This window comes from Plasmodium inui (genome assembly GCF_000524495.1).
Source record: "Plasmodium inui San Antonio 1 unplaced genomic scaffold supercont1.12, whole genome shotgun sequence".
NCBI classification, from domain to species: Eukaryota; Apicomplexa; class Aconoidasida; order Haemosporida; family Plasmodiidae; genus Plasmodium; species Plasmodium inui.
Genome location: NW_008481846.1, coordinates 75,255 through 88,057, shown reverse-complemented (window position 1 = coordinate 88,057; position 12,803 = coordinate 75,255). Strand labels below are relative to the sequence as shown.

General features: G+C 46.6%; 4 protein-coding genes across 4 annotated transcripts; 3 read left to right on the top strand and 1 right to left on the bottom strand.

The window, feature by feature from the left end:
- Positions 1–970: 970 nt before the first annotated feature.
- C922_03059 (hypothetical protein) lies at positions 971–2,786 on the top strand (the record flags this gene model as incomplete). The annotated part of the gene is made up of 8 exons (XM_008818651.1): positions 971–1,003; positions 1,161–1,229; positions 1,402–1,510; positions 1,598–1,696; positions 1,963–2,024; positions 2,256–2,358; positions 2,522–2,575; positions 2,710–2,786. The coding sequence occupies 8 exons, from the start codon at positions 971–973 to the stop codon at positions 2,784–2,786; spliced, it is 606 nt and encodes a 201-aa protein (XP_008816873.1).
- A 2,872-nt stretch (positions 2,787–5,658) lies between these two features.
- On the top strand, positions 5,659–7,929 carry C922_03058 (hypothetical protein; the record flags this gene model as incomplete). Its single annotated transcript, XM_008818650.1, has 1 exon — positions 5,659–7,929. The coding sequence occupies one exon, from the start codon at positions 5,659–5,661 to the stop codon at positions 7,927–7,929; it is 2,271 nt and encodes a 756-aa protein (XP_008816872.1).
- A 624-nt stretch (positions 7,930–8,553) lies between these two features.
- On the bottom strand, positions 8,554–10,455 carry C922_03057 (hypothetical protein; the record flags this gene model as incomplete). The annotated part of the gene is made up of 1 exon (XM_008818649.1): positions 8,554–10,455. The coding sequence occupies one exon, from the start codon at positions 10,453–10,455 to the stop codon at positions 8,554–8,556; it is 1,902 nt and encodes a 633-aa protein (XP_008816871.1).
- Positions 10,456–11,783: 1,328 nt separating this feature from the next.
- Positions 11,784–12,464, top strand: C922_03056 (hypothetical protein; the record flags this gene model as incomplete). The annotated part of the gene is made up of 1 exon (XM_008818648.1): positions 11,784–12,464. One exon carries the CDS (start codon positions 11,784–11,786, stop codon positions 12,462–12,464), a length of 681 nt encoding a protein of 226 aa, XP_008816870.1.
- Positions 12,465–12,803: the final 339 nt, after the last annotated feature.

Below are 12,803 nucleotides of genomic sequence, written 5' to 3'. Positions count from 1 at the left end.
GGTGAACACCTCCCAGGAGTGCGTCGCGCCGTTGTCCTACCGAGGACCTTGCCCTCGCTTCCTCCAAATGGAAAACAAAACAACACAAAAAAGGTTGCTCGAAGAGGAGTGCCACATTTACTGGTGAGGCACGACACTACTGCAGGTGGTGCTGACGCTGGAGGTGTTTCTGATACTTCTGCTACCACTCCCACTTCTTCCTGATTGATTTTCTTTTCTTCCTAAATGGCTCCTCTCCCCGCACATCGAAAAAAGGCCCTGCCTAGACCAGTGCGAAAGGAACTACTCTCTCCAGTGCCCCGAGCATTGGGTGCCCGACGACGAGAAGACGTGCCGACCCTTGGCGATTTATGAGGGTACGAACAGGGAGTCTCTCTAGAGCAAACTCGACACGACAACACAGTCGAGAAGAAAGAGCTCCACCTGGTAACATCTGACAATTGATACGTCCCCCGATCCTTTAACAGGAACGTGTCTTCCGTCCCACGACTTCTCCAACATGACTGACGCCCAGAAGGAAATTTGGAGCAACAAATGCGGAACGGACTGGCCATGCATGGTTAGACCAAGCAGGTTTGTACGCTGCATGGGGAATGCCTGTGTGTAGAAGTCCTCCTCATCTGACTTTTTTCTCCCCCTCTTCTAAGGCGTCATGCAAGAAGGACTATTCTAGACGGTGTCCCCAAGTAATACAAGGCTGAATGAGTCTGAGTGGATAGGATTCACTTTTGCCAAAGGGATGTTAACAGATCTAGAGGTTCTTTTTTTTTCTTCTTCTTCTTTTTAGGGGTGGACCAAAGAGAGTAACACACAGAGGACTTCCATTCAATCGCCTCTCTAATTGGGCATTTTTTTTCACATTGGCATCTTTGTCCCATTTGGAATTTTTTTTTTTTTTTCTTTTTGAAAAAAATTAGAGGATGGAAGCTGCTACGCCCCCGGAAAATACTCCGGACCATGTCTCTCTCGAATGTCTTTACTAAATGTGGACGAAGATATGAAGGTCGGGTCGCCACCAACACGGAGGCACATCGTCACGTGTGCATAACAGGACAGGGAGCTCCAATCGTAGTGCAACATTGGGGGCCGCATAGAAGCAATCCAACGGAGAAAGACACTGATTTTTTTCCTCCCTTCACTTTTCCCTTTACTGGGCAAAGATTGCACTTGAAAAGCTGTGCAACGTGAGCTTCCCATGTGTAGAGACCTGCGACGTGGATATGAGCGACGTAAGGAAGGAATGGAAAAAAAAAAAAAAAAGAAGATAGCAATTGTGCTTCTTACCACCATGATGATGACTGCTCTATCCTTGCCAGGACCATCTCTTTTTTCTAAGTGGACAGCACATGAGGAAGGGTTGGTCCCCCTTTTTTCCTTGTTTTTTCAATTCTTCTCCAACAGCCCTGTCCTACCGGATGGCTCGTAAAATCGGACGCCTTCGGAAATGCTCTCAGCTGTCTTCCCCCAGATAACTACATGGGTCCATGTGGGGAGGAGACCAAACTGATGGGTAATTCTACGTGTGAAGAGAGTGATTCAACTTCTCAGAAACCTGTCCTGCTGAGAGGATCATATGTGTACGCGCAAGTCTGCATAGCAATTTTTGTTGCATCATCCCAACCCCCACGTACTGAAGGTCTCCCCAACTTGAAGTCGAAAGAGCGCATGGCATATGAGTGTGGCGTCAGGTGGCCCTGTGCTCCCGGTGAGAGGCCCTACCGCGAAGAGAGCAAAAAGGCAGAGCAAAGGAACGAAATAGAATCCCCAGAAAATAAAAACAAAACGAAACAAAATGAAACAAAAAAAAAAGAAGCGCAAAGTGGAATCGATTTATTCAAGCGCACACACATCAGCTTTCTTTACAACACTTTCGACATGTGGCACGCGCTTCTTCCTTTTTTATCTCCCCCCTTAAATGGTTCCCCTTTTTTTTTCCTTTTTTTAACGTGACTTTATTTGAAGCTGCCAATCGGATAGACTACGAGCAATTCTGCCCTAACGGATGGACGAAGAACCAACAGGTAGTATCTCAATGGGATACGTTGCCAAAGTGGGGGGACAACCCCCCTCTTTCCCCAATGCTAACACGTCACCGTTGCTCCCTAACAGTTGTGGAATTTTAAAAAATGACATGATTGTACATATGAGGTCGAACCAAAACGTAACACGTGCACAAACTCGAGCAGCATGAAGACACCCATTTAGTGTATTACCATTACCCATTTTTTTGATTTTTTTTTTTTTCCAATTTGTAGTACTGTGTTGCCCCCCCAAGTTATGAGGGTCCTTGTGCGAGGAAAAAATTATTTGGATCATTCGAAAAGGGAATGAAAAGGGCTTACGCTGAAGAGTGTGATGGTTAAATCGTTTGCTTTTCTTTTGGCAAAATTGTGTAGCCGTGTTGTGGTCGTAAGACGCGCCGCAAGAATTCGTGTTCGTGTTGGGGATCCTTTAGGCGTGCACACAGGATTACGCTTACCTTTATGTTTATGGTTTTTTTTTTCTTCTTCTTCCCTTTCAGTTGAATGGCCCCTACTAGGAAGGGAAGCGTCTGACTCGTACCCCAAAGGCTCAGGTAAGCGATCGTAGAGCGTATCACTGTGCAAGGTTCAGTGTGTACCCCCTTCTTCTTTTTTTTTTACGAGATGGTTTCACTGCACTTCAATTTCTGCCTCTTCCCCCGCAACGGCAACGCACGGGCGTCTGCAGCCCTACGGAAGAGGAAACATAACATTGGCCCTGTCGACCCATTCACTGGGGCCATAATCTCCGGCACTGAGAAGTGATGAGACGCGAAGATTTCAGCCACTCAGATGAGATCACGTTGTCCGTTTATGCCTCCCATTGTGGAGGAGTAACGTTGTGTGTACTTGTTCGTCATTGCCCTATTGGAACGTGAGAAAGGGGGTTGGAGGTTCCGTGGAACGTTGGCTGGAAGGTTGACTGGAAGACTGATTGGAAGATAAATTTACTGGTCGATTGACCGCTCCATTGATTGCATACGTTTGTGCCTAGCTCTTTTTTTCTCCTTTCCATTCTCCTTTGTCTGTTATTCAACCCATTTGGACGAAAAAAGGTAAAAGCGCGCCACGGACCACACCCCACTGGGTGTAATTGTCGTTTACCAAAATGGTGAACATATCCATTTCTTCCTTTCTTCCATCATTCCTTCCCTTTTCTGTTTTTTTTGCAAAGGAGAGTAACCTAACCTGTATCCCCCATATTGTATGCACTGTCAGACCATCATACATGACCGTAAAATGAAAGTAAAAACATAAGTTTCACCCGACGGGTGATGAGCTGCTAAATTGCGCAATTAATCCTCCTGGGGAGGGAAGCTTCGTTTTTATACATTCCTTGCTATCTAGATGGGTAGGCAGCTAGCTTTGTTTTTTTTTTTTTTTAATGTGAAGTTTTTTGATGCATTTTTACCTGACCCCTTGAGGAAAAAAAAAAATAATAATAAATAAATATATAAAATAAAGTAAAATGAAATATTCTCATGTTTGCCGAGATGCACCCCCTTTTTGCGTATTAAAAATGGGTTAAGCTGGCAAACGCGGGAGTGCGTCATCAGGGTCCAATTGGCATAGAAATATAGGGTGCTTCTGAAAGGTGCTTTGCGGAGAGGTGGTAAGACATGTTATCGCACTGGGCCACGCGGCGCCCAGCAGTAAGGCCGAAATGGAGCATAGCATAAAGGGAATAAGCTGAGGCGGAGCGAGATAAACGAATCGATAGGAAACCCCGCGGGAGAATCCTGTGCACGCTTTCCTCGCCATTTTTTTATTTTTCCCTGACTGCTCACATATTTGGAAGTTCTCGGTCACAGCGGTGGGGCGGAGTTGCGCTTCCCCCGCTAGCCCCTCGTCAACCCTGCTGCACCTCTTCACGGTGCCCCAATTTGTCTTTCCCTTCTCCGCTAACGTCTACTAGTCGATTTCGAAATTAAGAAGGACGATGCGCGAATGGCTGGGCGTCAGCGGGTACCGAAATGATGCAAAAACGGGGAAGCACAAGTAGAAGAAGAGGAAGAAGTGTGCCCCGCAATTGGCTCAAAAAATAGCGACATTTCTACATTTCTTTATCGAAAAAAAAAAAAATAAAATAAAATTTCTTCCATTTTTCATTTACATAACCGCGCGTGCGGTGTGGTAAATAAAACATAAAACCATGGGTAATGTAAGGTAAAAAAAAAAAAAGAAAAACATACAAAATGTGAACGTAGCAACATGCAGAGAAATCGAAGAAAGAGTAAGAAGTGAACAGGTTAACAGCTCTGCATGCACTTGCTCATGAACATACAGACCCCCTCCCATCATTCGCCGTTCACACCCAGTTTTAAGAACCATCTTGCGAAAAGGAACACTGGGCGAATCGGTATCCCATAGGAGAGGGAAAAAAAAGGGCAACTGGGTGTAAATGCGCTGAAGTGTGCGAGAACTTGCAGAAATGAAGGGGCACTCCCAGGCATACCCACGCACAACTTCCGTGACTGTTCATGGCTTTTCGTGATTGCCCTTAATTGATCATAAAAAAAGAAAAAGACGGTCCTACATAGGGGTTACCGCAAAACGCGAAGAAATGCACAGTCACCGAAGCAGTGAACGAAGTAGAATTAATCGCGTCCAGCCGCAGAAGTGACCAATACACCACCACCACCCCAATGTTGCACTGTTTTAATGTCGCATGAAGAGGGCACTTAAAACATTCGCTTATTTCTACAAATTTTTTTCCCCTCCTAAATTATTCCTAGGGCTAGGTGTAAATTACGGAGGGGCATAAACAGAACGCGCATTTTTCGCTTCTCGTTTTTTTCAGTTTCCCCCTATGAGACTGCCTTTGTCTTAGCGCCAGCATGTGCTGCGCTGCTACCCTGCCGCCAATCTGCCATTACTCTACCGCTACTCTGCTGCATTGATGCATGCAGGGTGAAGCTTTCTCCCGATGTGACAATTGCGCAATGGTGAGCTACACATGTGCAGTGGCCACACGCATGAACATACCTGCAACAGAAGGCAATTTTTTTTTCTAATCGGAAACACACCCGACATACGCACCCTTTACGTAGAATTCCCTAGCGGGAAAAAAAAAAAAAAAATTCAAGTCACGAAATCATGAATGAGTGAACTAACGGAAGAGCAAAAGAGCGAAATAATTTCCAGCCTATGACACAATTCCCTGTGTTGGGGGGGTGGAAAAAGAAAAGAAGAAGCAACTCTCTGTACACCCCACACAAGTGTGCAGGTGAATGTCACAACATTTGAGTCATTTTATGGTCCACTCGGAGGGGGGGCAGGCGACGCCAGTAGCCGCTTAGAAAAAATTACGGACGGGGGGGGAAAGAACCTCTTGGAAAATAACGAGCAGGATATGCCTGTACATCTCCACCTGAGTGTGTGTTTTTTTTTGTGACTCCTTATTCGTTTCCCCGCGCGTGTGCGCTTGGGTACCGACCGGAACGAACACTTCCCCCACGACGTCCTGCTCGTGTAGACGCAGCGGCTAACTGGTAAAACCTCTGGGCGACGCCCGAATGGTGTTCCTAGCAGGGCCTTCTTTTTGCTTCAAGGGGCAAACGATTTGACACTTCCTTCAAGCTTCTTCACCCCGCTGCTCTACCGCCCTGCCTCACCGCGCTGCTTTCCCCCCCCCGAAATGGCCACCAACCTGGGGAACTCGGACGAGCTCCTAAAAGAGTTAGACCTGAAAAACTACGTCACCTTGGTGAAGAGGTGTTTTAAAAATGGGATAAAAAAAGAGGAAGAGGACATCTGCGCTCAGGACTTGAGGAATCTGGCCAAGTGTCTTCCCAGAGTCTCCGGCGTGTGGTACGATTTGCACAAGAACAGTTGGGAAGCCAGGTGGGCTGAAGGGACCAAATCTGCAAGGAAGTATTACTCAGTGCAAAAGTTTGGGTTCCATGAAGCGAGGAAACTAGCCATTAAGACCATCAAGACGAAGGAAATCAATTATATATACAATACCATTAATGAAGATTTTAACAAACCCCTCAAGTGGAATTTAAATAGTGAATTCCTAGAGATGAATCATGACCCCATAATTAACTTGAAGAGGAAATATAGATCCCCTAGCTGTAAAGTCAGGGAGAAGAAGATTAAAAAGGACCTCAGCAATGGGAACAGTGTTAGTAGAAAGGATAAAGGTGAAAAGAAAAGTGCCCCTCAAACGAGGGGGTTGAGAAGGGGACATGGCCATTACAGCTCTGCCGCGAGTTGCAGCACCTCGGCGAAAAGTGGACCCCACAAATTGGAGCAGCAGAATGGCAGCTGGAGGGACAGACGAGACGGGAAAAAAGCACTAAATGGGTTACATCCACATGGCATCACCAACGACGACGGGGAAGATCAAAGTGAAGCTTCGTACCTCTTGGACGGCAATATTTCCAAACTGAGAAGCGATCAGCGGATGGAGGACATTTCTACCCAGCATGTCGTAGAAGGTAGTCTCTCCAGTACTTGTCTGAAGCGGAAGGAGACATCAGCAAACACCGAAACGGAGTTGTCTACAGAGGGAAAATCACAGCTTCTTCTTCATATCGATGAGTGCAATGGTACGTGCCTGAGTAGAGAAGACCCTTTGGGGAAGGAGAACCGATGCATCATCAACGAAAAGGGAAAGAATCCCTCCAGTGTAGACAGTCTCAACGGTCACATTAACCGAGTGAGCGATTATCCTACACCCCCCATACGTACCCCCAGCGACAGTGATAAAATGGAGGAGAACAATTCCAGTAAGCAAGGTAGCGATAAAACAGACAAGTTAGGGAACACACTCCAGAAAGATACACTCCGCAAAAAAGAAATCACCAACTGCAATAAAGACATAAAAGGGCAAGACAAAACAAACATGGGGAAGTTCCCTGGCAACAAAATCCTGAGCTACATGAGACAAAACAAAAAAACGAAAAATAAAAGCACCCTGTATGTCAAACAAAGTGGACTCCTAAAGATGAACTTAAAACAATCGCCAAGTAAGATGTTCAGTAGGGAACATAGCTCCGGGTGGAACCGAAAGGATTTTAAAAAAAAAAGTTTCCTAATTGAGAAAACGGCATGCATAAATGGGGGTGCCCTTTTTGTTAAAAAAATTAAAAGTTGCAATCACCCGGAGGGGAAGAAGTGCAGGAATTGCGACCTCAGGAGGAAGCAGCTGAGGGGCCTGCGCGAGCACGGTTCACTCTTGATTTCGAGCGTGCTCCCAAACGGTGGAGAAACCTTCAATGGGGGAGAAAGCTCCAACGGTGGAGAAACCTTCAATGGGGAGGAATCCCCCAACGTGGACCTGATGGACCAACTCAGCCCGGACGAGGGCTCCCCCACTGATGACGAGAAGGACGCGCAAAACGGCGAGGAAGGGGGTGATAGGACGAGTAAACAGCCGGGTACCCTAAAGGAAGAAGCAAAGAGGGAAGAAGCACAGAGGGAAGACGCGCAAAAGGAAGACACACAACAGGGGCGCACACAACAGGGGCGCACACAACAGGAGTACCCCCAAAAGGAATATACGAAAAAAGAAAACACCCCATTGAGCATCCCACGTGGTGAAAAGTCGCAGAAGATGAAGTGCCGCGTGGAAATTAACTTAAAGGAAGTCATTCATTCGGACACGCTAAGCATATTCAAAAATGCAATTAATTTACTGTTAAACGATTTGAAGTGCAAATGTGTGCCTCACTTGGACAAGCAGTTTCTGAACATCCTGGAGATCATCGATAATCACATCAGCTACGTAAATTCCATGCTCAGTGAAAACATTTTAATCACTTATGTGCACTTATTTGACATTTGTGTGTCCAACAATATTTTGCCAAGTCAAATGGACCAAAACATACAGAAGGTTTTCTGCAATGCGCTGATTGCGTTTCATATTCTCCTTTTTAATTTCTTGAGGGATAAGCGGGGCTAGGGTGGCCCTGGCCTCCACCTGACGCATGAGCTATTATAAATGCGCAGAGTGAGTTAACTTAAAAGGAGAGGCGTGTACACGAGGGGGACTCCCCGCCGTGTGCACTGACGTTGGAAGGACGGGTGCCCGTCCTGCCTACCAAGTTAACGCTGAAGTGGTGTTTTTTGTTTTCTTCTTTTTTTTTTCTTTCTCTCTTTCTTTTTTTCTCTTTCTTTTCTTTCTCTTTCTTTATTTCTTTTTTTTTCTTCCTTTTTTCTGTTTTCCTTATGTTTGCGGTACGTACAGCCATCCGTCGTGAGAAGACCCGTCCAGCCCGAATTGGACATACACAGACACGACTTCTCCCCCGCGCTGCCGCTTAACAACTACAACAAGTTTCACAACCTCGAAGTGTTTGCCTCTTTCCTCACTGGTGCGTGTGCACATTTGCGTCCTACTTTTTTCTTGCCTAAACAAGCTAGCTATTTGCTCCTCCCCTTTGCAATTTTTTATGAACTGTTCATGCAAAAGGTTGAAAAAAAAAAAAAAAAAATCATATTTTTCTGCAAATTTTTGCAAATTTATGCAAATTGCTGTGCGCGCCTTTTTGGCTAGCACGTTTTTCATCCGTTTACTCTTGCCGGGTTATAACTTCCCCCCTCTGTTGGGCAATTCTGCTTCGTTCACTTCTGCATCTTCGTCCACATCACCCACTTCACCCGCTTCGCTGACTTCTCCAGCTTGGACCACATCGCCCACTTCACCCGCTTCGCTGACTTCTCCAGCTTCGTCCACATCGCCCACATCGCTCACTTCATCCACTTCGCTGACTTCTCCAGCTTCGCCCACATCGCCCACTTCATCCACTTCGTTCACTTCTCCAGCTTCGCCCTCCGCGCGGCGCTGCTCCTCCATCTTCACCCGATGCAACCAGTGCAACTTCCGCTCATACTTGGAGGGTTTCCCGGAGAAGACAATTCGACGCGGAATCCTGTTCATATTCTCATCGTCGGGGTTGTACTCTGCGTACACAATGTCTTGTGTGTTCTTCTTCAGCAAGAGGCACCTCCCCCCGAGCCTAATAATTTCACGCGCCGCCTTAACTGTAAAGGAGTGCGCCTTCACGATGACATGTTTCGCATAAAACTCAAAGTCGAAGCCGTGTTTCATTTTGTACTTCTTCAAATTACACCCGACGACCTTAATGGGGTGTTTCCGTTTGTACTTTCCTATTCGCAGTCCCATTTTGTCTATCACATTCCAGTCAATCTCGAGGTACTTCTTCTGTCCACTTCGTGTGTAAGCCAAGTTAATTAAGTTGAGTGGAATTAATTCATAGTCATACCGATTGAAGTGGTAACCTGGTCCCATTGGGGCGGCAACAAATTTTGGCAATTTTCTATACAATGGTGTCTGACCCCCTTCAAAGCCTATGGGGATGGACCCTCCACTTCTACTTTTCTGTCCTTTCATTCCTCTTCCGCATGATCCTCCCCTTTTACTTCCTACTCCTCTCCCCTTCCGTCTCCTTTTTTTGTCCTCCATGGAGGGTATGTTAAAAGGGGTGATGAAGTATTCATTCGGTTCTCTGTTCCCTCCAACAACTGTTGACTCCCAGTACACATCCGCTTTCAGCTTCATGTCGTTAATCAAAGGGTAAATGGCCCTGGGCCAATCCATCTGAGTCAAGTCCCAAACCAGAGGGGTTTTTGTCTGTTCATGTAAATCATCCATAATTTTTTTAATCCCCAATTTAATGGCTTCCTCTTGGTGCTTCACATTTACTTCGTTAATTTTTTTTTGGATTTCTTCCCTCAGTTTGACTAGCTGTTCGTTCTTTTCGTCATACACTAGGTATTGGTTCTTTTCTATCTTTTCGATTTCTTTAATTATGGGTTCTATGGCTTCCTCCTGTTCCTTGATCACGTTTTGCAGGAACTTCCTCTGTTCTTCATTGTAGGGGGATTTGAAGACCCCGTTTTTTATGTCCTCCTCTAGCTGCTTGAATTGTTTATGCCTCAGGGCAATTTTCCTATTAATTAACGCCTTGTACTTTTTGTCCACCAGCTTTTTTTCCTCCTTCAGTTCTTTAAACATGGTGTTGGCTCTTCCTATTTTGAAGCTCCCATCCATCATGGTGCCGAAGATTCCTCTCAGTTCGTTTTGATCGCGTCGTTGCAGCTCCTTAGTTGGGTCACCTTTTTCATCCAAGTTATGCTCCTCGCTGTGGCTTCCGTCGCTCCTCTCCTGTCTCTTAGCCCAAGCCTGTTTTTCCTCCTCGACATCAAAGTCTATATTAAACTGCCGCTTTACCTTCCCCAAGAGACTGTTAATCGTGTCGATCATATTGTACTTCTCCTCCACCTCCTCTTCTTTGAAGAGGTTCAGGTTCCTTTTCTTGCTCCCTGGAGTGATCCCTCTGTGTCTTTGCTCGCTTATCGGGCTTTTTTTCTGCGTCACGCTCAGGGGGCCCCCTTTGCGGTCGCTGATGACGAATCCTCTTACGAGCGTCGTGCACAGCAGCAGCAAAAACGCGGGGCACCTCATTTTGGGGGCGGCCTCTTAAGCGGCGCCATTCTGCCCTCAGCAGGGATGAACGAAGCATCAAGCGGGTTCACGCAGATTAGCAGTTAACACGGATTAGCAGCTAACACAGCTTCACGCTCAACACAGCTTCACACTCAACACAGCTTCGCACAGCTCAACTCACTGCACTAACATGGGGCCACACCGACACAGTTTCACGTATCGTTCCGCACAATCTTACGTGAAAACCATTCGTTGCATCTCTGCACGGGTCGATGTTGTCTTATGTCACCCCCCAAAGTGGAGAAGGCCCCCTTCCCTTTTTACTAAAAAACGGCTTCACCTGATCGGTGTATGCATGTGCATGTTTGTGGGTCTATGTCTACCCCTTCGGAGTTCAATTCGGTGAAAACTTCTCGATTTGGATGACTGCACAGGGGGCATTGTGCTTCCATTCGTTTCCTGCCGTTCGGCGGGGTAAACATGCTCGGGCGAATCACTTTCGTGGGAAATGCCCTGGAGGTGACCCCACTGGGGAGAAGCCCACATGGGTGTCCCTTCTCCAAGTGGTGCGTTGCGTCCTCTTCTGCGGTGCAATGACGCCGCTCCTGACTTTCTCCGTACAGATACCCCGCGTTGTGGCCCTTGTCTGTGTCTGTCCTGGAATGATCACTCCCCTCTTCAACGGCTGCGCCCTGGTTTTCCTTTTTTTTGCAAAACGGTTGAACTGCCCCCCAAAAACAAAATGTGCCCCTTGGGGGGAAGAAAGAGAAAGCGCAGCCCTCAAATGGCACCTCCAAAAGGCAAAGTGCATTCCTTCTTTCAACCTTCTCCACATGTGGGGTATTGTATACACATGCATACTTGGGTGTATATGTCACGCGCAGAGGAGAATTCCATTGTTCCTCCTTTGCTCCCAACTTAGCATTTTCCTCACTCCCCCCACATGGTTATAGCGCGCGAATGAATTTAAAAAAGGGTGTATTGACGCACATACGCTAATTCGCTCATGTAAATTTTAACGCTCGCAAAGAAACTTGCTTTCCAACTGCGGCACTCCTTGAAAGGGACCCTTCTACTCGCGAGGCGATGCATGTAGCCAAGGAGTTCGTTTCGTTTTAACCACGTAAGAAATGTTACTCATCCTTGTGTGATTAGGTGAGAATATGTCAATTTTTTTTTTTTTTTTTTTCTCTTTTTGCAACTTTACGAGATCGGGGTTGTTCTCCACGTTGCTGCACTTGTTAGAGCTCATTTGGTTTTGCCCACATTGGAGAATCTACCTCCGCGCATAGGATACACCCCTTTGTTGCATACCTGTACATGCGAATTCACACCGCGCTAGCAATATGAAGCAACCGCCCAGCAATGAAATTCTTTCCTTGCCCCAGAGGGGGAGGAGACGAGTTGGTAGGAACAGCGCTAGTAGTGACGGGGTGGACTCCGAGGATAACGGCGAACAGAGTGCATACGACAGCGCAGAAGAAACTGATGACAGCGGAAAAGGCGGGAGCTGCGTTCATATTGACGGCAACGACGAGGAGAGCGCGCAGAATGTGGCCCTGCACTATGCGGAGAAGAAAATAAAGGACGGCCAATTCGAGAAGACGTACCACTACGAATACCTGGACCATCCAGCCGATGTCATCCTACACAGTTACGGAAACACCCTAAAGGAGTGCTTCGAGTCTGCATGCGTATCAATGTTTAACTACATGTGTAACTTGAGTAAAGTGGAGCCAAAACTATCAAGGCACATAACAGCTAGAGGGGAGACCCTGGAAGACTTACTTTACAGCTTCTTAACCGAATGCCATTTCTTGTATGGCAGTGAATACATCATTTGTAAAGCTGTGGACATTTCAGTTTTCGATCAGAGGTCCTTTTTCATCGAGGCCTATGCATATGGTGATGTTTTTTCGCCTGACCTGCATGAATGTGGCACGGAGATAAAGGCTATCACAAAACATGAGCTGAGAATTTGTTTGACGGAGGACCTTTGGGAGGCGTTTGTCCTGGTCGACATATGAGCAGCGGTAGTGGAGGGGAGGCGGCAGTGTACTTCTTCTGTGAAGGTCACTCAGGGAAGAGGCGTTCCCCATTTGGGATACCACTCCATGGATTGTTTCTTTGTTCCCCTTTTTTGCTATCACAGTCACGGTCACTATTATTTTTTTTTTTTTTTTTTTTTTTTTGTCCTTTTTTTTCGAACCTTTTTCCGCTGCTATAAGTTTTTCCTTCTCCTCGATCTTGGCGAAATGGGGGAGGAAAAGTGTCGTGCAGGGGTTAGCAGGGTATGGGGAGGAGGACTGCCCTACCAAAGTGGCCCTCCGTATGGTGCCACTCTGCATGGTAACTCCCCAAAAGAT